The following is a 27942-nucleotide window of genomic DNA, read 5'->3' on the forward strand; positions in this document are numbered from 1 at the left end:
AAAAATATAAAACAAATAATGTTTTCACTTTGTCATTATGGGGTATTGTGTGTAGATTTTGAATTCAGGCTGTAACACAACAAAATGTGGAATATGTCAAAGGGTATGAATACTTTCTGAATACACTGTAAAAATGCATGTGGCGGAGTGGCTACCTTTGGTTCATACATGATGTTACAGGGACTGACTAACAAAAACGCAACAAATCGAGGCAAAGAAAAAAAAGACAGTAACAAAGTAACTGTTGTCATCTCTTAATCTGATCTCCGTAGCCTACTCCATCTCGTCCTTTGATCTTCTGGAGTGCAGTGGGAAGCTAACATGAGGGATGGATGATAAAACCCACATTTAATCCAGGTTTTGAATAAAATATGTGGCTTGTTATTCAGGATAATCATATTAATCCACTTGAATACAAATGAATCGGAGCAGTCTTTAATCATCATAAAGCCAGGGCCAAGTGTGCTAAGACCATGTTGTAAATCTACAAATGCAGTAAATACCTTCAGTGTGCTATTAGTAGGAAGAAAACGAATTTACTATGACCCGAATAATGCGTTTGTGTAAGGTCATGAAGCCTGTTTCCGTTTTGTGTTGAAGTGAGAGACAAATGCTCATAGGTTACCCATGCCGAGCCCTCTAGCAGACCATGTGAGAGTGTGAGTAGCGCAGTAAAGCATGCTGTCTGATATGGACTCTACACAGCATCAATCCCCCCAGAAAACAGCTGACTACGCCAATACACACCATGGCTTCATTCACTGCACACAACAGGACTCTCACTGACTCCCATTACTCAGAGAGGTATCAACACTCAACGAAGCCGAGTTAAACTAAAAACATTCATGTTTACTATTTGGCTATTTTCGATAAAGAGCCTTTTTATTTTTGCAGCTGTTTTGCTATCTTGAGTATTAGGCGCTCACCTTTTCAAAGAACAGGATCTGTGCAGCTAGGAACCAGTTGCCATACTATGGCTGTTCTTTTGCAATCAAGAGGTAAAGGTCAACTCTTAGTCCTGCAAACTTGGGTGAAATATCAAGCCCATAAATACCCGTTAGCATGAGCACTCCAGTAGTGTTGTGAACTTGGGGAAAATATCTTTAGCCTTTCAAAACAAACCCATTCCTTCCCATTCAGATGGAATACATAAATATAAAGCAAGCATTATGGATAATGAGTGTATGTGTTGCAAATGGAAATACTGTATTGACAATGATTCATAAATACCTGATAGCATTAGCACTTTAGTAGCTATGATAACTATTTGAGCAGTTCTCCGTTCAAGACTTAGACTAGGGATATATAATAATATTATTATGAGTCTTCAATGGGAAAAGGGGAAGAAAAGAGACGAGCATCAAGGAAACTCTTAAGTATCATATAAAGTTCTTAAATGTACTTTTAAGTTGTAAAACATAAAAAAAACATTTCTGGTTTCTAAACCTCCTCTGATACTAGCTAGCCGTCTAGCCTAATACCAAGATTGGTAGCCAGCACATGAAACCCTGAGGCTGTTTCATCTAAAATACATTTGCATGATTCACCCATAGTGCAGCTTCACATTTTCCAATCATGCTCAGGAGAGTTTTTAAAAATAAGATAAGCCGATACATGTGATAAATAATTTAACAGCACAATGAATATTTAAAACGACAGGCCCTTGTTGTACGGCTGCCAACAAAAGAGGGAGCAGATAAGGGCTCATGGTTGATTGAGACATTGTGGGATAAAAGTGAAAAAAAAGGCTCCATTGAGATGACTCATCAACGACAAGCATTTGATTTCCTTATTCTCTGTGGGCTATTTGGCAAAGCTGTTAATCCATCTATCCAAATAAAGACACAGGAAACACACACAATCAGGCACGCACGCTCAAGCGCGCACACAAAAACACACATTAATGAGCCCGGTAATGATCCAATAATATCACCGATATGCAATGCACACAGGTGCCCCGAGAGAGTCATGACGACATATCAATGACGCGTGTCAAAAATCACACTGTTCATCGGGATGTCTGTTGTTGCTACGTTTACATGCTCGTTTCAGTGTCATTGCCTCTATGATACTCGGCTGCTAACACCATCTATGAATAAAACAACATGATTTCAGTGCGATCAACACACAACGTTGCCTGTAGCACTTCAGGCTCTCTCTCTGTGATGCGGTAGCGAAGGTAACCTTGGATGTACTGTAAGTTGCTAGTCATATTTTTAGAACAATTGTTTCGGCACTTTTTACGACAGCACATTTATATCGTTGGCAATGTTTGAGAGCTTCTGTGAGTCATGTGTTTGTTAGAGGCACATGTTTTTATAGCTGGGTAGACTTCATAAAAGTCATAAAAGTCAAAAGAAAAATGTTTTGAGTACGGAGGACAGACGGGTGTAGAATTATTAAATACGTCAGACAATTTTGCAAACCACACACATGCAATGTACCAGATGGCAGTCACATTAAATATGGAGCAACTACCTCCAACTACCTCCAAGCCATAAGACTGTTAAATAGTTAGTCCCTGTAGCTATTGGTTAACTATTTAACTATCTGCATTGATCCTTTTTGCACTCTTCTGCACACTTTTGACTCTTCACCGCCACTGCTGCTACTGTTCATTATCTATCCCAGGGATGGGCAACTTTGATGGGGGTGGGGGCCACAAAAAAAAAACTGAACTCATCATGAGGGGCAGCAGCGGCTGGTGGGTCTGCGTGCCCACATCGATATCCAACCAACCCCACCTTGCAAGCCAAACATTTTAGCAGCTCCCCTCGTGACAGCGAAGAGGAAAAATGTACGTTTTAAAGTAAATGTTCTGCAATTCTACACATTTTGCCATGGGGTGTAGAGAACATGTTGCAATTAACTAATTTCATGCAATTTTACTCAATTGGCCATTACTCAATTGGCCATATGATAACTGATGATCAATGGGCCCCATCCCGGTCGACCACGCTTACTACAAGTTTAGATAGCTGGCAGTGAGATTGCAGCATGACTAACTTAACAATCTAAAATTGTTTTGCTGACCTGGGCTAATTGAGTGACTACTGATGCACAACCACATTTCGAAATTGCATTTTGTGTATTCTATTATTCTAAATGTTCAACATTAAGTTGAGACCCCGACTAAGTTAAAAAAATATATATTTTTTGTTGTTGTAGACCCCATCCCTGATCTATCCTGTTGCCTAGTCACTTTATCCTTACCTATATGTACATATCTACCTCAATTACCTCGTACCCCCGCACATCGACTTGGTACTGGTACCCCGTGTATATAGCCAAGTTATCGTTACACATTGTATATTTATTCCTTGTGTAATATTTTTTATATTATTTCCCTGTTTCTCTCTGCATTGTTGGGAAGGGCCCGTAAGTAAACATTTCACTGCTAGTCTACACCTGCTGTTCACGACGCATGTGACAAATAACATTTGATTTGACTCGTGGCTCTACTACCTACATATTCTTTGAAGTGTCATCTCATCTTACATTTTAGTCATTTAGCAGACGCAAGTGCTTTGCTCAAGTGCACATTGAAAGATTTTTCACCTAATCAGTCCGGAGATTCGAACCGGCGACTTGTCGGTTACTGGCCCAATGCTCTCAACCGCTAGGCTACCTGCCGCCCTTATTTCGCTTTCAATGCACTGATGCAACTCACCTTAAAAACATCTTAATTCTGTACTCTCTACTTTTAATTACATTCATTAACAAGGCAGTCGTCCATAGCACCATGTCTATTTGACAGTGCACGGTGGTTAACTGAGCTGCTATCATTAGGACATGTTAATAAGCTATGTTATGCTAATGCTGTGTTTGTTTTTCTGCCCCCATGCTGGTAGTGGTGCGTGGTGACTGCCAACGGCTGCATGTTTATACTGCAGGTGCTGTCCTCCGAAGGAGGGAGGGAGTCCCACTACCCTAATCATGAGAGAGAGGGAGAGAGAGAGCGAGAAATAGAAATTGTGTGTGTGAGAGAGCGAGGGAGATGCGAGTGGAGAAATTAGGGCATGCCAGAGGAAGGGATGGTGGAGTGAGGGAGGGATGGTGGAGAGAGGGAGGGATGGTGGAGAGAGGGAGGGATGGTGGAGAGAGGGAGGGTTCGGAAGGAGGAGAAGAGGCTGGACTAAACAGCAGGACTCTGCCAGGCAGTTAATTGGACCTGACCGTTAGGAATGCATACACCCATGACAGATGACATTTAAACCACGCACCGCTCCACTACACACTGGAGTGTGACTTTGCACAACCCCCGTCTGTAGTATTAACACTCCAAATAACAGGCTGGCGACTGGTGGCCGCAAAACTACCCTGCTCTACAACTCTAAACACACACATTTAAGGGTGTTAACACTCTTAACCCGGTTAAACGCAGCATTGCAAGACAGAGTGTCAACCAACTCCAAATGGATCCTTCAGAGGGAGTTGTGCATGTCTAATGTGCGTGTGTGGTGGGCACATTTCATCTGACCGTGTTTATTATCCCCCCCCCCACAGAGAGAATAATCACACGGCTGTGATGAGCTCCGGGGGGTTGGGCCGGTCCAACCCATCCTTCCAGCTCTGCCTAGGACACAAGCACACACAGTCAGGCAGGCAACACTCTGTCTCTCCCCTGCTCCAACCCAATGAGGGCCATGGGAAAAAAAATAGAACTTCCTCACTATCTTACTGTGACTCGCGGCGTGATTACCGTACCGTACCGAGCAGCTAGTTACACTCCCGGCCTTTTCTGGCGCCCCGTCTCAATAACCTGTATGTTAGGGACAGAGCACGGCGATTGCTTTTAACACGGCCACAGCTTAACAGGCAGACTGTGGCACAATTTTCGCAATCGTTAAGTCATCCTATTAGGATCTTTTAATCATCTACCTCAGCAGGTAATCTAATTATCATGATTCACAGGTACTGGCATGCAACTCCACAGCTGTTCTTGTTCTCAGTCCTATTGGTTCACTGATCTTATTCAAGAGGCTTATACACAAAGGTATCCCTGATGTAAAAGTAAGCAAATGACATGTTTTTTATGCAATAGCCTTGTGTGTGTGTGTGTGTGTGTGTGTGTGTGTGTGTGTGTACTGCGTAATGACGAATAAACAATCAAATGCAGGGTTTTTCCGCTTTCAATTGGTTGCAGGGCAAAAGGGCGCTTACTTCAAAGCCATAGTGTAATAGCCCGTGTTTCCAAGCTCCCCTCATACAATCTTGTCTTGGATGATACGTTTTCCCTCATGTTTATTCATGTCGTAGTCTTACTCAGGAGAAGGAGATGGAAAAAAAAGAAGCTAATTCACACATCTACGGAGGTAAGCAGAAAATGAGACAGTGATTGCGGTGATCGTCAAAATGACAAACTCAGAAGTGGCAAGGTGGCTACGGTGGTGTGTGATTTAGTGAAACTCACTGCGGCTTCATTAAGTGCTTCCATGAGATAACCGCTGTGGAAAACGCACAGGCGGCAGATTTGAGTGGCAAACTTCACAGTTTGTTCCACTCGGGGAGGGTGAATCTACTGGTGCCACTTTGCCAGACAGCACTTCTGCCAGCCAACCTGACATCACCTCACACACGCTAAATCAAAATCTTCTATACAACGCCAAGCTCTTCGTCAGCCCTATGCAAATTCACGATCATTGATGTTCAGAATCAACCAACCTCGCACACTAATTAAAATCTCCACAGATTCCAAATGTTCTTGGCCTATTAAGTTCAAAGACTGGGCTACAGATATCAGACAAAGGCTTCGATCATCCAATTAGGTGATCCAATAACCTTTCAACCCAGCTCAAGGATTTCAGACTCTTACATTGTAACGCCATTAAACATTAGGCCACATCATATGCCAAGTTCTAAAATGAACAGTTGATAAAATGCTGAATATACAGTACATAATATAAAAGCACATACGATAAAGAAAATTGGCTGCAACTCAAAGATTGGTTGAAAAGGACATTATAACAGTTTGTGAATAGACAGTGAATTATTGATGTACATTGATTGGCATAGCACAAGGACTGCTGGCACTGAGTTAAAGGGCTTATTGGTTCCTGAGAGGCCCACAGACGGAAGAGGGAGGGAAGGGGGAGGGAGAGTAGGAGGGGTCGACAGAGGAAGGGAGTGGCATTATCCTGTGGACTGTAACTCAACTAGGGGAGTAGAGGGAGGGGTGGATGAGAGATGGAGGGATGGAGGGAAGCAGTATCCTCTGGACTGCTCAACTAGGAGAGCAGATGGAGAGAGGGAGGGATTTGAGGGAGAGATGAGGGAGAGATAGGGAAGCAGATTGTGGAGGCCCTGGCTGTGGAGGGGGACATAACACCTGGCTAATGTCTCCACAGGCTCTAATTAACAACTGATCCAGGCAATGCTGCCTGCTAGGTGGCCTGTTACCAACAGCCATTGTTATTCCCCCACCTGCCAAAGAGCCACTATCACCGGTGACCTTCCACCGCTGTGTAGGACATGTCATTAATTCAAACCCCCCATTCAAGGCTTTTCATTGCCCATGTTTCTGGCTCTGTAGTCTTAATGAATCAGTAGATAAGGCTGGCTTGTTATAGAGCTGGCTTACACACATATCCCCCCCACTAGATTACAACACAGCTTAACTCCTCTGCCAACAGAGAACTGGACCAAGTTAAGAGGCCTACATGGTGTGAGAGTGTGCATACAAAATAGATATAAATGCAGGAGACACATTTCAGTTGAATGCATTCAGTTGTACAACTGACTAGGTATCCCCCTTTCCCTTTTTAAAGCATGTTGAGAACTTTAAAAACGCACTTGACATTCGGTATTGAAAATGATTCGATGTGGTGGGGTGAAAAATCATTGTTGCACAAGAGGCATTTCGCATGCCCTCGCTAACTTTTTAAAAATTTCATTATGGAAATCAATAATAGCAATTTAGTAAGCCAGAGCTGATCCATCGAGAGTCAATGCCAGGGGAGCTGAATTAATTAGGCCTTTATGTCACATATGTACAATACTTAATTCAATAAAATAACTATAATTTATGCAGAGCAAGTGCACTCTACCCTTTGAGAAAACAACACTGTGCAGTGGTGAAGTATTGCTGTACTTACCACACACTCTAGCTATGAGCTATGATACATATTCATATAAACACTAGCAATAAAAGCTTCACTGACAGTTTCCATATCGCCTCTAACCCTTTCTGAAAATATATCCGCAGTTTAGTGTTCTCTTAAATACCTTGACATCTCCACAAAGGTGAATTAAATGTTGAGTATTTAACACATTTACATTGTAAATTAAAAAGCTGGAGATCTATGCCCTCTCTGACAGGGGAAGAGGAAATCCCGTGCCCGGACTATATGACCTCATAAAAGCGCAGAGCACTGTCATAAGCAACACTGTGTGACGTGTCAACCTGTGTCTGCGACTCCACCTTGATCGAGCCCTGATATTTGACCACTGGGAATATCGATGTTTCATGACTTAGAAAGACAACAGGAAACACCTCAGGCAACAGCTCTCATACAAATCCACATTGAAGGAGAAGATCCAAGCTCTAAAAATGTAGATTAGAGACCGTGCAAACCATATACAGTATAATTTGAAGTTCTAGCCTGGTCCCAGATCTTTTTGTGCGGTCTTGCTAACTGGTCTGGTTTACCATACCAATTTCACACAAACAGATCTGGGACCAGGCTAACAGTGTACATGCTCAGGGAGAAGTGTACCTGTATTCCTCCTGGGTGAAGACTGGTATAACGGAGGGCTGCAGGACAGTGATAACCACCAGGGTCTTGTTGACTTTCACTGGCTCCCCGTCGTCATAGGCAACAATGATTAGCTGCAGAGAGGAAGTGAAATAAGAATCGAACAAGAAAAAAGTGGAACATAGGTTGTCACTCAATTTCCCCACTCAATGACGGTCTTAGAAAAAAGGTTATTTTACAGTAGTGTTTATAACAAAAGGTATGTACTCACACTAAACACTAGATTTGGCTCTTCATTGAGGTTGACACGTGTGATGACGCTGCCCGTGACTTCGTTCACGTCAAAGATGCTGCCGCTGTAAGGGTCCTCATCGAGGTCCAGTCGGTAACGTACACGGCTGGCAGGGGTACCCTGGGAAATACACACACACCTTCTGTTTATTTATCTATAATGGCAGGACAATCTCAACAAAATGCATCAGGACATTTCTACACACAGGATCAAGGGTCGGGGGATCAACATTCCCTGGCTCTGTGACTCATGCATTTGAAAACATCCGGTTTCCTTGCCACTGAGGCATACTCTACAACGTCTAGGTTTGTTTATCATTACTCTCCAAAGGCTCCGGGTGGAACAGAATGGTGTTTCGCTCATTCTGAGACCTCTTTGTGAACTCATGTGTTGCCTTAACAGGCAGGGAGGCCGACAGAGAGGCAGGAGGTGGCGACTCGGCTGGGTGTCTGGATCATTTGAGGTGGTGAAGTGAAGGGGAAGGAGAGACCCTACGGGGGCAGCGACGTCTCATACAAATCCATCTTCCAACAGCATAAATGCCATAGCAAATGGACCCTGATTCACAGGGGCTTAGCGCGAAATCTGCCCAATAAAGGATTCACTGATTTATTATGAAAGCATTGAGAGAAAGTACATCAATATCGACAAGGAGCGAGCGTCTGAAAACACTACTTAACCTTCCTGGGGTTTGCGTCCCAAATGGGACCCTATTCCCTACATAGTGCACTACTTTTGACCAGGGCCTGTATCCGCAAAGAGTAGGCATTCGGATCAGGTCCCAACCTGTCCATGTCCTGTGATCTTATTCCTTATGATCTACAAGGCAAAACTGATCCTTGATCAGCACTCCTACTCTGACAGATTTTTTGGGCTTTGGTCAAAAGTAGTGCACAATATAGGGAATAGGGATGCACCCTGCCTGGAATCATAGACAGGGAAATCTAGTCAGAGACGTGTTCCACTGTGACTCAAACATAATCCTAAATCATACTTTATGGTATCGCATTTCTGCAAACTTATCTCGTTCAACTCTAATATTTTCTCTGCACTAATACTTTAAGTCGCCTTTTTAACACCGCCAGACAACTTAATTGCACGCTGCCATGACTGTCACACCTTTTAACAGAGTTCTGAATCTTAAACATGCAGGTTAAATCGCTCTCTCTCTCTTGCTCATACAGGTCCAAATTTGGCTGTAGTTTAGAATGGAGAAACATGGCTAAAGATGGCTCATGAATAAACAGAAGTTCATAAGCATCATGGGATGCCAATGCGAAGAGACAGCTGACAGATGTTAGGAGAATAGGGGAGCAAAGAAGCGAGGTTAGAGAGAGAGCAACAACATTGTTGGACGCCATAACCACAAGCAGGTCAGAGCTGAGATGATAATGCTAGCTGAGGAATTAAGGATCTGCCATTTTGTTTGGCAAATATCAAATGCACTTTCATATTCTATGAATTCGGTAGATCACATGGCTTACTTAGAACACGCTTTTTTAGTAGCAGTTTCATGATGCAAAAGATGTAGTTAAACAAAACAGCAGAACCAGAATTTGTGTAAATGCTTGTTCACTTTCTGTAATTACAATGAGTAAAAACTATGATACATTTGTTAAATCACACAAATCTCCCTTGTTAAGCACAGTTTTTTTTATTTTAACTCCTAGGGGATTTAAGCAAACATTTCCTTGATTAAACATACATTCTAAATTGAAGTCACATTGTCCTGATAAACAAAACAACTCAAGTCGTGCTCGAGTTGAGTTCTGTCTAAATAGCTGCTCCTTTTCAATAAACCAACCTAGCAGCGAGTCAGCAAAATCGACTATAAAGTACGGCCTGAGAACCCTTTCTCATATGACAGGAGAGAATCATGATCACAGTAAACAAATAATTCCAGTGTCAGTGTTTGACGGAGGACTATAACAAATTTTGCCGAGCTTCTTGAGATGCTGAGAACAGCCCAGAGCCCTGTTTGTGCGCCGTAGCTTAGCTGGCAGCGAAGACAAACAAAGTTTCCCATCGAAGTTTCAGGCCTGTAACTAATAGCAAATTAATCTTCCCAGTCAATAGCCAGTCGTGAGTAGACTTGTAGTGCCGTCCCTTATGTACTGTAAATAGAGAGAAAGCTACACTTTCATCAACCGATTACTCTTCAGCCTCCACAACTTTCACGGTGAGAGTAACCCAAGCTGGAGTTCCTTGCAGGGGGGAGAAGATGGCAGGGGGGTTGGGAGTTACGGAGGGGGAGAGGGGAGGGGGAGAGGGGGAAAGTAGACAGCTCTGACAGGAGTCTCTGACTGCTCCACCATCTGCTGCAGAGGGGGTGAAGGACACAGGTCATATTGTAAAAATATGCACACAGACACACACACACTATGACAGGAGTCTCTGACTGCTCCACCATCTGCTGCAGAGGGGGTGAAGGACACAGGTCATATTGTACAAATGTGCACACAGACACACCCATATAGTTATGTGACTTCGCACAATTAGACGCACATGCATGCAGACAGTACACGGGCACGGCGCGCACGCACGCACGCACACAATCTCAGACGGATCATATCATTTAGTGACTAAGCAACTACTCTGCTTATCAGATTGATTAAAAGGGGAGGAAAGTTTCTCTCTAGGGTGGGCTGTTTAATAATACCGGTATAATGAAGGCTGATTGTGTAGCTTGCTTATAGGATTGCGTTAATTGCGTATCACATTTAAAACTTTAGACAAGATGGGATATGAGAGGCGTAATTGAACTCTTGATACCAGAAGCCCAACACTGATCACCCCCCCCCCCCCCCCCAAAAAAATAATAAAACATCCCTCCCTGCATGAATACTGAACATTGGGAAGAAGACATTGAACAGCTTGTGGAGTGCACTGAATCCACCTGTGAGATGTCAGATAAAAGAACAGAACAGAGCCAAAGAGGATTGATCTGAGTCTCACCCAGCTGTGACTTGTGTTTTAAAATGTAATATCTCTTTGAAGGCCAACTCGGACATAGGATAGATTTCACTACAGAAGCTGATGTTAAAAGCAGACCATTGTCTCCGAGATGCTAACGACAATGAAGGGTACAGTGACCACAGTGACATAACATCTGCAGTGTGGACCCCCACCCTCCACAGCTTATCTGTCTGCAAACGTGGATGGAGAGAGAGAGAGAGAGAAAGATAGGGAGAGAGAGAAAGAGCAAGAGAGGATGGAGAGAGATGGGGGAGGGAGGAAGGACTGACAGAGAGAGAAACAGAAAGAGGGAGAGAAAACAAGAGGGGAGGAAGGTTCTCTGCTCAGTCTCCTCACCTGAATTTATGATCAGGAGTGAGCTGTGTGTGTGTGACTCTGGGGGGGGGGGGGGAGCTAGCCTGCTTTGGCTTTGAGGTTGCAGCTAGGCAAGGTGCCAGGCAAAGTGCCAGGAAGGCTCTGTGGCGTCTCCCTCTCCCACCTTGTCTCTATCAGTGATTCATCTCACAGCTCAGCTTGAGAACTTGCCTCTCCTGTCATCTCAGAACTGCTTTACATACATCTGAGGGAGAGGAGTGATGCGATGTGGGGCGCTGGTAGCCCCAGTCCAGCCAGCCAAGCCAGGGCCTCCCACTCATGCAGAGAGATATCACAAGGGCTCACCTCAGCCTGCCAAGCCCGCCAGGCGGGAAGGGGTCTCCAGAGGGGCGAGGCTGGACTTCCGCTGGCGCTCTCTACTCTTCCCTTCCTCTCCTCCTTTCTCTTTGCCTTCTCTCTCCTTTTTTCTCTCTTCTCCTCTCCTTTCATCCTCTCCTCTACCGACTGCTGGGACCATTCAGAATGCCTTCTTGATAAAAGGTAAATGTCCACATAGTCCTACAGTACCACTATGCCCTACATGTGTGGGAAAAAAAATTATAGCATATAATCTACGTTGTTGTTCCACTGCATGTAAATTGATGAATAACATTCGTTCGTGAATAACATTTGCTCCGTGTGTTATTTGCCCTGAGAGACCTTAAGGCATCTACCTCTTTGCGCCAATGTGATGGGTGAGTTTGTGAAATCAAGCGTTTACTATAAGGGGAAAGGTAATATCATTGTATATTCAGGAACTTGTTACCGAAACATGGCTGATTCGCCACGCCTTGGGACGTCGGCTTGGCAACACTGACATGATTTCCTCAGGCCACAGGGCAATGAAATCACACAACACAGTGAGCATGTAGAATATGCTTCTTCTATATGATATGCAGTGAGCATATTGCTTTCTGCCTGCAGGTCCACCCGAGGCTATAAGATATCAGAACATGTAGTGATATCAATCTCTCTCATAAATAACCATCCTTAACTTATGTATGAACGAACAAATCCAGTAGCACAGAACATGATAAATAAATGAAAGCGCAAAATAATGAGATTTACCCTACCAACGTAATAATAGCGAAACGCACCACAACAACTCCGACCGATGTATCTAAATTATATCATTAAGCATTCCATCGACGGGACGCCTCTGTGGAATACATAGAAACAAGACAAACAAACACAAATGACGATGTACGAGCGCAGTAGCGCAGACGCCTAGACACACACACTACGTTTTCTGTTCTCCGCTAAATCGCCGGCTCGGGACAGAGCTGAGCCGATCATGCTTTCACACCCGCGTTGCCACGGGAGCAGCAACCTGGCAGGCGTGTTGTAGAAGTGACAGTCGGGCCCAGAGCAGAGCAGGGCTGTCACGTTGTTGTCTACTCACAGGGGGGTCTAGGTCCTCTGCCTGTACCGTGGCGACCACAGTCCCCTTGACTGCGTTGGGAGCCACCATGCCCCTGTACAACACCTGGCTGAACACTGGAGAGTAGTCATTCATATCCTGGAGAAGGAAGAGAGAAACACACTCATGTAATTAGTGAGTTTCTGAATCAACAGTATTTTTACTGTAAAAGCCTACTACTACTACCACCACCACCACCACCATAATAAAGATACCCTCACGGTAAATGCTTCCAGTTGTCAGAATGACATTAACATGATGTAGTCTCTGTGACCTTGATTGAATTCAACCTTATTGTGAATTAGTGAAGTAGCTAGCGCGGACATGGCAAGCCATTTTCCTCGGCTACTCCTTTGATTTCCTCTGAAGGACTGGCTGCATTTACAACTGTCAGCCTGGTCTAGAGAGGCTCACATTAACACTTAGGCAAAGCACTAAATCAAAATGGCAGATACTCAATAGGAGATCATGAGGCTTCATTAAGACTGACATGTGCGGCAGAGGGACTGTTTTAACTTCAGGCCTGAGAGAGATCATTAGACCCTGTGTGTGAACCACGGAGACGGAAGCTCTATATGAAGCTTAGCAAACCTCCTAGTACTGGTAGAGGACATCAGTACTCTATTTCGCCAAAGAAGCGTTCTTTTCCAAAGACTGTCTGAAGACTGAAGAGGTCCAATAATGAGTGCAGCTGGATCAGAATACAAAGCATGTGTTAGCCTGCAATCTGTCCAGTGGCTGCTCAGCTATTCGCCTTTAAGAAGGAGCTGCATTGCAATGCATTCAAAAGAGCATGCCGCCTCACAAAGTCCAAGGAGAGGCCAGGCTATTTCAGGAGTCCAAATTACACCTTCTTCCGGCTACCTCCTGCTCTGAGAGTTTACACCGAAAAGTCCTTGATACAGTGCCTTGGCTTGTTAATAAAAAACGTAGTGGTTGTCTGTCTGTCTAGACAGCAGCTTTCATCACTGTCCCCTTCTATAATCACACTTCTTCTGGATGCTGATTTTTGCTCTGGCTGTCTGGCACAGATTGCATAACACCGAGCAACAACAAAAAATTGCTACGATTCCCATTAAGTTCTAGATACGGATTTATCTAACATTAGGATGATAACGTCCCAAAAATATTCAAAGAATTCAAAGAATGTTTTGATAACAAAATATATATTTTTCAAAAAGGTTTTAAATGAAATATCCTTGGAATGTTCAAGTTTTAATGTCAGGTGCACAGGTAGAGTGAAATGCCTTTCTTGCAAGCTCCAAAACATACAACGCAATAATCAATATCAATGTAGCACTAAAAATACCATAAGGTAGAACAAAAAAATAAGAAATAGTGCTCAACATTCACTAAAATGTCGTGCACAACAGCTGTAACAACCACCACCAAACATTCCCCCAAAATTCTCATTAGGTTTCCAGGTATTGTAATAACACAGTGTACGAGCAATGTTTTCTTTCTCTCATAACAGAAAAACTGTCCAGTCATGCTGATGATTATACAATATTTGTTTAAAACATTCGCCTGATGTTGCAAGAACGTTCCCAGAACACATTGTCTGTTCTTTTAAAGGTTCCCAGAATGTTTCATTAGGTAGTGGGAACAGTCTGGTGGGAACATTGTGGGGACATCACAAAAGATACAGTGCCTTGAGAAAGTATTCACATCCCTTGACTTTTTTCAAAACAAATTGTGTTACAGCTTGAAATTAAAATTGATTAAATTTAGATTTTCTTTTGTCACGTGCCTCCACACAATACTTCATAAAGTCAAAGTGGAATTATGTTTTTCTACATTTTTACAAATTAATAAAAAATCTAAAGCTAAAATGTATTGAGTCAATAAGTATTCAACCCCTTTGTTATGGCAAGCATAAATAAGTTCAGGAGACTACCTCATCGCTGTACACCACACATACAATTATAGGTAAGGTCCCTCAGCCGAGCAGTCAATTTAAAACACAGATTCAATCACAAAAACCAGGGAGGTTTTCCAATGCCTCGCAAAGAAGGGCACTTATTGGTAGATGAGTAAAAATTAAAAAAGCAGATATTGAATAAGTAAAACTGAAAAAAATGTGGCAAAGTAATTCACTTTATGTCCTGAATGCAAAGTGCTTTGTTTGGGGCAAATCCATACATTACTGAGTACCTCTCTCCATATCTTCAAGCATAGTGGTGGCTGCATCATGTTATGGGTATGCTTGTCATCGTTAAGGACTGGGGAGTTTCTCATGGGAGAAAAAAAATGAATGGAGCCAAGCACAGGCAAAATTCTAGAGGAAAATCTGGTCCAGTCTGCTTTACACCAGACACTGGGAGATAAACTCCCCTTTAAGCAGAATAATAACCTAAAACACAAGGTCAAATCTACACTGGAGTTGCTTACCAAGAAGACAATGAATATTCCTGAATGGCCGAATTACAGTTTTGACTCAATGAACAACAACAAATTTTACAGAGCTTGAATAATTTTGAAAATAATAAAAATGGGCAAATGTTACACAATCCAGGTGTGGAAAGCTCTTAAAGACTTAATGTACCCAGAAAGACTCACAGCTGTAATTGCTGCCGCAGGTGATTGTAGCATGTATTGACTCAGGGGGTTAAATACTTATCTAATAAAGATATATTAGCGTTTTATTTGTCATAGTTTTGTTTTTACAAATGTTCAAATCTTTCTACCGCTTTGACATCTTATAGATCGTTTATTAAATCCATTTTAATCCCACTTGGTAACACATCAAAATGTGGACAAAGTCAAGGGGTGTGAATACTTTCTGAAGGCACTGTATGTTCCCAAAACACAAAAACTGTCCAGTTGTGTTGATGATTATAAAATGTTTCTTTTAGGGTGTAAAAAAACATTCACTAGATGTTACCAGAACGTTCCCAGAAGACATTTCGTCTGTTCTCTAAAGGTTCCCATAATATTTCTTGGAACATTCTTATGAATGCTTTTTATACTTAAAAAAAATCTTTATTTTAACAGGGAAAACAGACTGAGACCTGGATCTCATTTACGGCTGTGCCCTGTGTAAACATGTTGACATGTACAGTTTTAGGCATACAGACATTTCAAACATACAAAACAAAGACACAATTCAACAGAAACAACAGAAAACATCATATTGATCCTCCATAACATGTTTGAAATGGGCAAGGGACACCAGAGTGTCTAACTTAAGTTGGATCTGCAGTTTGTTCCATAAATAAGGTGCAAAGGAACTGAAGGCAGTCCTACCCAACTCTGTGGAGACCGCAGGAGTCTCTAATGTAATCCACATCTGTGATCTGGTTTTAAAATGAGTATATCTAGTGGAAATTAATGATGATATATATGGAGGTAGTTTTAAAAGAAGTGCTTTATAAATAAACAAGAGAGCATGTTGCTCTCGCCTCACAGATAGAGAGGCCCAACCCACATGTTGATAAAGGATACAGTGATGAGTTTTGTAACTATCACCCGTGATAAACCTGAGTGGTAAATAGCATCCAGTGGTTTTAATGTGTTTGCCGATGCATGCATATAGATAATATCACCATAATCTAAAACGGACATAAAAGTAGCCTGCACAATTTGTTTTCTATTTACAGAGGACAGACAAGCCATGTTTCTGTAAAGGAACCCTATCTTGAATTTGAGCTTTTTTCCCAATTCAGTAACATGTTTTTTAAAAGAAAGCCTATCATCTAACCATACCCCTAAGTATTTATATGCAGAGACCTGTTTGATTTGAGTACCATCCAAGCTAGTGATTACAAAAGTGTTTCTAACTGAGAGTTTAGACCTAGAAAAAAAACATGACATTTGTTTTTCTTAGAGTTTAAAACAAGTTTAAGCTGTAAAAGAGACCCCTGTAGTATCCTAAAATCAGACTCCAACTGCATTAAAGCTTGGTCCGCTGTTGGAGCAATAGAGTACATCACTGTGTCGTCTGCATATAAATGGAATTTACAATATCTGACATCATCACCAATGTTGTTTATATAAAGTGAGAACAATAGTGGGCCAATTATTGAACCCTGAGGGACCCCTTTAAGTAACCGTAAGGGGTCAGACTTGACCCCGTCGACCATGACGGCCTGAGTTCTATCTTTAAGATAGTCATAAATCCATCGGCAGGCATCAGTGCCCAGTCCTATAGATGACAGCTTACTCAAAAGGATAGCATGGTCTACAGTGTCAAAAGCTTTTGACAAATCTACAAACAACGCAGCACAGTGCTTTCTATCATCTAAGGCATTTGCAATATCATTTACAACAAGCATAGTGGCCGATGTGGTACTGTGTTTAGATCTAAAACCAGATCGATTGGTGCTAAGAATACTGTTAGCAGAAAGAAAAGATTGTAACTGTTTGTTGACTATAGATTCTAGGATCTTTGCCAGACAAGGGAGCCTAGAGATGGGTCGATAGTTATCCAAATCACTACCGTCACCTCCCTTATGTAATGGCAGAACAAAAGCTGCTTTGCACACCTTAGGGATAATTCCTGTGCTTAATGTGTGTCACTGAACCAGCAATGATAGGTGCAGCACATTTAAGTAAGTACAGGTCTAAATTGTCAGCACCTAAGGATTTCTTAGTATCAATGGCAGCTAGAACCTCTGCTTCAGTTATTTTCTGGAAACTAAAAACAGGGTTACCATTTTTCAAAGTAACGGTTGAAAAGCAAGACGAAAAATCAACTAACTGGCCAGTACCACAATGGCCACTTTTCCTTTCAAATAAAAAAACAGCAGAGATGAAATGCTTATTAAAAGCATCACAAATATTATTTTTTTCACTTAGAATACAGGAGTCTGAGGTAATTTGCTTAGGAAGAAAAACAGCAGAATTCCCACGTTTCAGTGAATTAACGGTTTTCCAGAATTTTGCAGGATCTCCTGCAGAATCTGTCATAGCATTAAGGAAGAAACACTGCAGAATCATCGGCACAACTGGACAATTTTTGTGTTTTGGTTATGTCTGTAAGCTAACATATGGAATTGTTTTAAGAAGGTCATTTAGCTATTTGATTTTGAAGACCCTTTGAAGGATAAAAAAAAAAAAGTAGATATAAAAAATATTTCATGAAACATTGAACTCGGCCTTACCGCTATTAGCCCATACAAACGCACTGAATAACAGATTCACTACATCGGACAACAGATAGTCCCTCATATAAAATCAAAAGGATGTTTTTTCTGAAGTGTCTGTACAATATCTGAGAGATTTAAGAAAGATCAGGAAACTATATATACAGTTGAAGTCAGAAGTTTACATACACCTTAGCCAAATACATTTAAACTCAGTTTTTCCTAATTCCTGACATTTAATCCTAGTAAAATTTCCCTGTCTTAGGTCAGTTAGGATCACCACTTTATTTTTAAGAATGTGAAATGTCAAAAGAGAATGATATTTCAGCTTTAATTTCTTTCATCACATTTCCAGTGGGTCAGAATTTTACATACACTCAATTAATATTTGGTAGCATTGCCTTTAAAATGTTTAACTTGGGTCAAACGTTTCGGGTAGCCTTCCACAAGCTTCCCACAATACGTTGTGTGAATTTTGGCCCATTCCTCCTGACAGAGCTGGTGTAACTGAGTCAGGTTTCTAGGCCTCCTTGCTCGCACACGCTTAAATAAGTTCAGAAGTAAAGAATGTGCTTAACAAGTCACATAATAAGTCACATGGTCTGACAAACACCACTCTAGCTCTGCCACCATTCACCGCAGAAGTGCAACATCTGCGGATGCAGTGGATTGAAACACATCCAATGCAAAAAAACAGATCTCTATACCTTAAACGGATGGGTTTTGATGGGGATTTTTTAATTATGCTAATTGGGGCCGCAGAAATCTACTCTAGAGGGTTAAAGTCATCATTGGCCTCATGGTGAAATCCCTGAGTGGTTTCCTTCCTCTCCGGCAACTGAGTTAGGAAGTTACGCCTGTATCTTTGTAGTGACTGGCTGTATTGATACACCATCCAAAGTGTAATTAATAACTTCACCATACTGAAAGTCAGCTTCTTTTTTTTTTTTTTTTTTACCTATCTACCAATAGGTGCCCTTTTTGCAAGGCATTGGAAAACCTCCCTGGTCTTTGTGGTTGAATCTGTGTTTGAAATTCACTGGGACCTTACAGATAATTGTATGCGTTGGGTACAGAGATGAGATAGTCATTAAAAAATATGTTAAACACTATTATTGCATACAGAGTTAGTCCATGCAACTTATTATGTGACTTGTTAAGCACATTCTTTACTTCTGAACATATTTAGGCTTGCCATAACAAAGGGATTGAATAAGTGCTGTGTAGAACTATTTCACAAGCCTGATCTCTTACAGTACCTACTCTTCTACTGGTCTAGGAGCGCAGAGGCCAACCGCAGGCTAATCTCCATACAGCTCGTGTCTGGTGCTTAATCATAATACATCAGATGGCCACAATACTGACAAAATAGAGCCCTCACAAACCTAATGAAATATCCCAGCACTGTACTACAATATCAATCTCTTTTTATCAGGCCAGGAGAAATGAGAGGTAGCTAAGGATCATTCATCTCTCTTTTACTCCGTGGTGGTGATGGCTAGTGGTTTTAGACGAGAGAGAGAGATCGAGAGGACAGAGAGAGAGAACGAGAGGACAGAGAGAGATCGAGAGGACAGAGAGAGAGATCGAGAGGACAGAGAGAGAGATCGAGAGGACAGAGAGAGAGAGATCGAGAGGACAGAGAGAGAGAGATCGAGAGGACAGAGAGAGAGAGATCGAGAGGACAGAGAGAGAGAGAGAGATCGAGAGGACAGAGAGAGAGAGAGACGACAGAGAAATCGAGAGGACAGAGAGAGAGAGACGACAGAGAGAGAGAGACGACAGAGAGAGAGACGACAGAGAGAGAGAGACGACAGAGAGAGAGAGACGACAGAGAGAGAGAGACGACAGAGAGAGAGAGAGACGACAGAGAGAGAGAGACGACAGAGAGAGAGACGACAGAGAGAGAGACGACAGAGAGAGAGACGACAGAGAGAGAGACGACAGAGAGAGAGACGACAGAGAGAGACGACAGAGAGAGACGACAGAGAGAGAGACGACAGAGAGAGAGACGACAGAGAGAGAGACGACAGAGAGAGACGACAGAGAGAGACGACAGAGAGAGACGACAGAGAGAGACGACAGAGAGAGAGACGACAGAGAGAGAGACGACAGAGAGAGAGACGACAGAGAGAGAGACGACAGAGAGAGAGACGACAGACGACAGAGAGAGAGAGACGACAGACGACAGAGAGAGAGAGACGACAGACGACAGAGAGAGAGACGACAGACGACAGAGAGAGACGACAGAGAGAGAGACGACAGACGACAGAGAGAGAGACGACAGACGACAGGGAGAGAGACGACAGAGAGACGACAGACGACAGAGAGAGAGACGACAGAGAGAGAGACGACAGAGAGAGAGAGAGAGACGACAGAGAGAGAGAGAGAGACGACAGAGAGAGAGACGACAGACGACAGAGAGAGAGACGACAGACAGAGAGACGACAGACAGAGAGACGACAGAGAGAGAGACGACAGAGTGAGAGACGACAGAGTGAGAGACGACAGAGTGAGAGACGACAGAGTGAGAGACGACAGACGACAGAGTGAGAGACGACAGAGTGAGAGACGACAGAGTGAGAGACGACAGAGTGAGAGACGACAGAGTGAGAGACGACAGAGAGAGGACGACAGAGAGAGAGACGACAGAGAGAGAGACGACAGAGAGAGAGACGACAGAGAGAGAGACGACAGAGAGAGAGACGACAGAGAGAGAGACGACAGAGAGAGAGACGACAGAGAGAGAGACGACAGAGAGAGAGACGACAGACAGAGTGAGAGACGACAGAGAGAGAGAGACGACAGACGACAGAGACGACAGAGACGACAGACGACAGAGAGAGAGAGACGACAGACGACAGAGAGAGAGACGACAGAGAGAGAGACGACAGACGACAGAGTGAGAGACGACAGAGAGAGAGACGACAGACGACAGAGTGAGAGACGACAGAGTGAGAGACGACAGAGTGAGAGACGACAGAGTGAGAGACGACAGAGTGAGAGACGACAGAGAGAGAGACGACAGAGAGAGAGACGACAGAGAGAGAGACGACAGAGAGAGAGACGACAGAGAGAGAGACGACAGAGAGAGAGACGAGAGAGAGAGACGACAGAGAGAGAGACGACAGAGAGAGAGACGACAGACAGAGCGAGAGACGACAGACAGAGCGAGAGACGACAGAGAGAGAGAGAGACGACAGACAGAGCGAGAGACGACAGACAGAGCGAGAGACGACAGAGAGAGAGACGACAGACGACAGAGACGACAGACGACAGACGACAGAGACGACAGAGAGAGAGACGACAGAGAGAGAGACGACAGAGAGAGAGACGACAGACAGAGAGAGAGACGACAGACAGAGTGAGAGACGACAGAGACGACAGACGACAGAGAGAGAGAGACGGCAGACGACAGAGAGAGAGAGACGACAGACACGACAGACGACAGAGACGACAGACGACAGAGACGACAGACGACAGAGAGAGACGACAGACGACAGACGACAGAGAGAGAGACGACAGACGACAGAGAGAGAGACGACAGACGACAGAGAGAGAGACGACAGAGAGAGAGACGACAGAGTGAGAGACGACAGAGTGAGAGACGACAGAGTGAGAGACGACAGAGTGAGAGACGACAGAGAGAGAGACGACAGAGAGAGAGACGACAGAGAGAGAGACGACAGAGAGAGAGACGACAGAGAGAGAGACGACAGAGAGAGAGACGACAGAGAGAGAGACGACAGAGAGAGAGACGACAGAGAGAGAGACGACAGAGAGAGAGACGACAGACAGAGTGAGAGACGACAGAGAGAGAGACGACAGAGAGAGAGAGACGGCAGACGACAGAGACGACAGACGACAGAGACGACAGACGACAGAGACGACAGACGACAGAGACGACAGACGACAGAGACGACAGACGACAGACGACAGACGACAGAGACGACAGAGACGACAGACGACAGAGAGAGAGACGACAGAGAGAGAGACGACAGAGAGAGAGAGAGAGACGACAGAGTGAGAGACGACAGAGTGAGAGACGACAGAGTGAGAGACGACAGAGTGAGAGACGACAGAGAGAGAGAGAGAGACGACAGAGAGAGAGACGACAGAGAGAGAGACGACAGAGAGAGACGACAGACGACAGAGAGAGAGACGACAGAGAGAGAGAGACGACAGACGACAGAGAGAGAGACGACACAGAGAGAGACGACAGACGACAGAGAGAGAGACGACAAACGACAGAGTGAGAGACGACAGAGAGAGACGACAGAGAGAGAGACGACAGAGAGAGAGACGACAGAGAGAGAGACGACAGAGAGAGAGACGACAGAGAGAGAGACGACAGAGAGAGAGAGACGACAGAGAGAGAGACGACAGAGAGAGAGACGACAGACAGAGTGAGAGACGACAGACAGAGTGAGAGACGACAGACAGAGTGAGAGACGACAGACAGAGTGAGAGACGACAGACAGAGTGAGAGACGACAGACAGAGTGAGAGACGACAGAGAGAGAGACGACAGAGAGAGAGACGAGAGACGACAGAGAGAGAGACGACAGAGAGAGAGACGACAGAGAGAGACGACAGATGACAGAGAGAGAGACGACAGAGAGAGACGACAGAGAGAGAGACGACAGAGAGAGAGACGACAGAGAGAGAGACGACAGAGACACAGACGACAGAGACACAGACGACAGACAGAGTGAGAGACGACAGACAGAGTGAGAGACGACAGACAGAGTGAGAGACGACAGACAGAGTGAGACGACAGACAGAGTGAGACGACAGAGAGAGAGACGACAGAGAGAGAGACGACAGAGAGAGAGACGACAGAGAGAGAGACGACAGAGAGAGAGACGACAGACGACAGAGAGAGAGACGACAGACAGAGTGAGAGACGACAGACAGAGTGAGAGACGACAGACAGAGTGAGAGACGACAGACAGAGTGAGAGACGACAGACAGAGTGAGAGACGACAGACAGAGTGAGAGACGACAGACAGAGTGAGAGACGACAGACAGAGTGAGAGACGACAGACAGAGTGAGAGACGACAGACAGAGTGAGAGACGACAGACAGAGTGAGAGACGACAGACAGAGTGAGAGACGACAGACAGAGTGAGAGACGACAGAGAGAGAGACGACAGACAGAGTGAGAGACGACAGAGAGAGAGACGACAGACAGAGTGAGAGACGACAGAGAGAGAGACGACAGACAGAGAGAGAGACGACAGAGAGAGAGACGACAGAGAGAGAGACGACAGAGAGAGAGACGACAGAGAGAGAGACGACAGAGAGAGAGACGACAGACAGAGCGAGAGACGACAGACAGAGCGAGAGACGACAGACAGAGCGAGAGACGACAGACAGAGCGAGAGACGACAGAGAGAGAGACGACAGACGACAGAGACGACAGACGACAGACGACAGAGACGACAGAGAGAGAGACGACAGAGAGAGAGACGACAGAGAGAGAGACGACAGACAGAGAGAGAGACGACAGACAGAGAGAGAGACGACAGACAGAGTGAGAGACGACAGAGAGAGAGACGACAGACGACAGAGACGACAGACGACAGAGAGAGAGAGACGGCAGACGACAGAGAGAGAGAGACGACAGACACGACAGACGACAGAGACGACAGACGACAGAGACGACAGACGACAGAGAGAGACGACAGACGACAGAGAGAGAGACGACAGACGACAGAGAGAGAGACGACAGACGACAGAGTGAGAGACGACAGAGTGAGAGACGACAGAGTGAGAGACGACAGAGAGAGACGACAGAGAGAGAGACGACAGAGAGAGACGACAGAGAGAGAGACGACAGAGAGAGAGACGACAGAGAGAGAGACGACAGAGAGAGAGACGACAGACAGAGAGAGAGACGACAGACAGAGAGAGAGACGACAGAGAGAGAGACGACAGAGAGAGAGACGACAGAGAGAGAGACGACAGACAGAGAGAGAGACGACAGAGAGAGAGAGAGACGACAGAGAGAGAGACGACAGACAGAGTGAGAGACGACAGAGAGAGAGACGACAGAGACGACAGACGACAGAGAGAGAGAGACGGCAGACGACAGAGACGACAGACGACAGAGACGACAGACGACAGAGACGACAGACGACAGAGACGACAGACGACAGAGACGACAGACGACAGAGACGACAGACGACAGAGAGAGAGACGACAGACGACAGAGAGAGAGACGACAGACGACAGAGAGAGAGACGACAGACGACAGAGAGAGAGACGACAGAGTGAGAGACGACAGAGTGAGAGACGACAGAGAGAGAGACGACAGAGTGAGAGACGACAGAGAGAGAGACGACAGAGAGAGAGACGACAGAGAGAGAGACGACAGAGAGAGAGACGACAGAGAGAGAGACGACAGAGAGAGAGACGACAGACGACAGAGAGAGAGACGACAGAGAGAGAGACGACAGAGAGAGAGACGACAGAGAGAGAGAGACGACAGACGACAGAGAGAGAGACGACAAACGACAGAGTGAGAGACGACAGAGAGAGACGACAGAGAGAGACGACAGAGAGAGAGACGACAGAGAGAGAGACGACAGAGAGAGACGACAGAGAGAGACGACAGAGAGAGAGACGACAGAGAGAGAGACGACAGAGAGAGAGACGACAGAGAGAGAGACGACAGAGAGAGAGACGACAGAGAGAGACGACAGAGAGAGAGACGAGAGACGACAGACGAGAGACGACAGAGAGAGAGACGACAGATGACAGAGAGAGAGACGACAGATGACAGAGAGAGAGACGACAGAGAGAGACGACAGAGAGAGACGACAGAGAGAGAGACGACAGAGAGAGAGACGACAGAGACACAGACGACAGAGAGAGAGACGACAGACAGAGTGAGAGACGACAGACAGAGTGAGAGACGACAGACAGAGTGAGAGACGACAGACAGAGTGAGAGACGACAGACAGAGTGAGACGACAGAGAGAGAGACGACAGAGACACAGACGACAGAGAGAGAGACGACAGACAGAGTGAGAGACGACAGAGAGAGAGACGACAGAGAGAGAGACGACAGACAGAGAGAGAGACGACAGAGAGAGAGACGACAGAGAGAGAGAGACGACAGACAGAGAGAGAGACGACAGAGAGAGAGACGACAGAGAGAGAGACGACAGAGAGAGAGACGACAGAGAGAGAGACGACAGAGAGAGAGACGACAGAGAGAGAGACGACAGAGAGAGAGAGACGACAGAGAGAGAGAGACGACAGAGAGAGAGAGACGACAGAGAGAGAGAGACGACAGACGACAGAGAGAGAGAGACGACAGACGACAGAGAGAGACGACAGACGACAGAGAGAGAGACGACAGACGACAGAGAGAGAGACGACAGACGACAGAGAGAGAGACGACAGAGAAAGAGACGACAGAGAAAGAGACGACAGACGACAGAGAGAGAGACGACAGAGTGAGAGACGACAGAGTGAGAGACGACAGAGAGAGAGACGACAGACGACAGAGAGAGACGACAGAGAGAGAGAGAGTTACATTGAGAAGTCATGCAGAAGAACAGCTCCTGACTTGTTATAACTTTTGGTTGTTAAGAGCGAGATTGACACGACTAAATTAGCAAAAAATGTATAGGTAATCTAATTGTACAACTGAAGATCAAAACAGGAGGAAAAGATTGACAGAGAGTGAGTAAAAAGACCAATCTTCATCGTGGTAGCTAGCCAAATTCAAATCTGTCAGCTAGCTCACCGTCTAGCTCTAACCGTTTACTGGTGGTAACCATAGCAACATGGCCACTGAGGCAGCGCTAGCATCGATAGTAACGGCAGAGACTGAGAGACTTTCTCCGTTGTTTTTTGAATACCCAGCAGAAATAAAATCAGAGAAGGGAAGAATCAACTTTAAACACCGAATTCTGAGGGAGAACCCAGAAACTTTGTTTGCCGACTGCTCACAAAACGGGACTGTTACAAACCTGCTACTTTACACAGACCACACTACTGCCTGGCATACAGCTGTAACTAGCCATTTCAGCTACACCACGAAGAAAGGCATCTGCAAGGGAAGACAAATCCAAATTTTTGAGGACAGCGATAAGGACCAGGAAAACAGGTTTCTGACGGTAAACATGTATCAGAACGGCACTATCATGGTCCAGGGCAGTGAGGCTGCACTCAGCTCTGTTGTGCAGGACTTCCCCACCCTAATGAAGATAGCAGAAAGTAAAAAAGACAAGGACAGCACCCCGACCTCTCCCCTCACCTCAGGCACCCCAACAGCAGGACTATCCTCCCCCCTGCCTGCCTACAACCACCAGAGCCAAGACCACACTACCATCAGCCTGTTGAGAGACAGGCTGGCTCTGTTAGAGGTATGGGTTACTGAGCTGAAGGAGCAGCCCCCCCAGCTACACCACCCCCAGCCCAGACACAGAGCTTCTACAGGACCAGATCAACCAGTGCAGGACCCAGCTGAAGAACTCTGTCCAGGAGCTGAGAGAGAGCCTTACCACAGCGCTTGAGGAGGTAAAGGCCACCATGAGGAGAGAGCTAGTGCAGGTAAAGGAGGAGATGGCAAAGGAGTTGTCTGTCATCAAGAGGGTGCTACAGCAGAGAGAACAGACTGTAGAGACTCCCAGAGAGAAGCTGCAGCCCCTCACCACCCCTAACAACCCCACTGACCCACCTTTACCCACAATCCCCCCCCATACCGACAACACTTTACCCACACCCCCAGTCAACAAAGAGGCCCACATAGAGACAACTACTACAGAGAGAAGCTCTCTGGCCCCCCCTGACACACCCCCACACACCCCTCCATGTACACAGGCCCTGTCTACTCCAGCCCCAGACCGAAAACGCACCAATCTGGTAAAACCCACTGAGGTGGCCATCCTCATTGACTCAAATGGGAAATTCATTCAAGAAGATAAACTCTTCCCCCAACACAAGGTGCGCAAAATATGGTGCCCAAAAACACAAGATGCACTCCACATCCTGTCCCAGCCTGACTTTGGCACACCAGGCCACATTATTATTCACACCGGCACCAACAACCTGCGAGAGGAGCAGGAGAGAGTAGGCAGCCTGGTCAACAGAGTAGCAGAGAGGGCCTCTGAGTGGTTCCCCAACTCCCACATCACCATCTCCACTCTGCTGCCCCGCAAAGACTTTCATCCCCGTACCATCCAGAAAGCCAACGCTGACATCACCAGAGGGTGTGGCCTACTCCCGAACATACACATTGCTCACCACCCAACAATCACCCCAGAGCATCTACACGACCACTCCCACCTGAGGAAGCAGACAGTAGGGATGTTTGCCAAGTCCCTAAAGGACGTAGCACTTGGTAGACAAACACCCCATGCTGTACTGGACAGAGGAGCACCAAGGGACCCCTACCAGACCACTGCACCACCAAGGAGCCCCAGGCCCCTTCAACGCCACACCAGACCCAGTGCACCCCACAGGCCCCACCCACCCCCAGAGCATCACCACTTCCATCGGCTTAGCCAGACCAGACCGGGCCCAGCCTATTATCCCGCACCAGACCACCACCCCTACCAGACCAGAGAGGAAGTCCCACAGCCCAGACCTGGCCCCCCTCCACCTCACAGGGCCCAACAGCAGGACCAGCGCAGCTACGCGGAGGTCGTCAGAGGACAGGAGAACCCTGTAGGATTAAGTGAGATTAAACAGCTCCTCCAATACATCTGCACTAAACTGCACTAAACACACACGGACGCATACACACACACACCACACACACACACACACACACACACCTATTGTACTAGAATTTACTTGTTCAATGAATAGGAATATTTAACAGAATAACAGAATAAATGTTAGCTGATATCCTGTTTATCTCGCTCTTAACAACTTATTAGTTATTAGTTAATCGTTACTGTATTTCTGACTGCTACTCTTTCTTTTTGCAACATGAAATCACTATCAGTTAGCATGTGGAACATTCAGGGTCTAAACTCATCAACCTTTGGTCTGAAGAGTTTAGCACTGGAGTTCAACAAAAATCTGAAAGATGTTGACGTCATCATTCTGCAGGAGACATGGTGTAAGGCTGACGTTGTCACTCACTGTCCCACAGGCTACA

The 27942-nt window shown here is 45.3% G+C and overlaps 1 protein-coding gene across 1 annotated transcript in view; it reads right to left on the minus strand.

The window, feature by feature from the left end:
- Positions 1-27942, minus strand: part of LOC115201174 (protocadherin-15) — a gene marked incomplete in the record, with an annotated part of 207797 nt that overhangs the window by 47729 nt on the left and 132126 nt on the right. The window contains 3 exon segments of the mRNA XM_029764542.1: positions 7716-7828; positions 7966-8106; positions 12719-12835. Coding sequence (XP_029620402.1) covers positions 7716-7828; positions 7966-8106; positions 12719-12835 — 371 coding nt within the window.

The sequence above is a fragment of the Salmo trutta genome, chromosome 10, assembly GCF_901001165.1.
Source record: "Salmo trutta chromosome 10, fSalTru1.1, whole genome shotgun sequence".
NCBI classification, from domain to species: Eukaryota; Metazoa; Chordata; class Actinopteri; order Salmoniformes; family Salmonidae; genus Salmo; species Salmo trutta.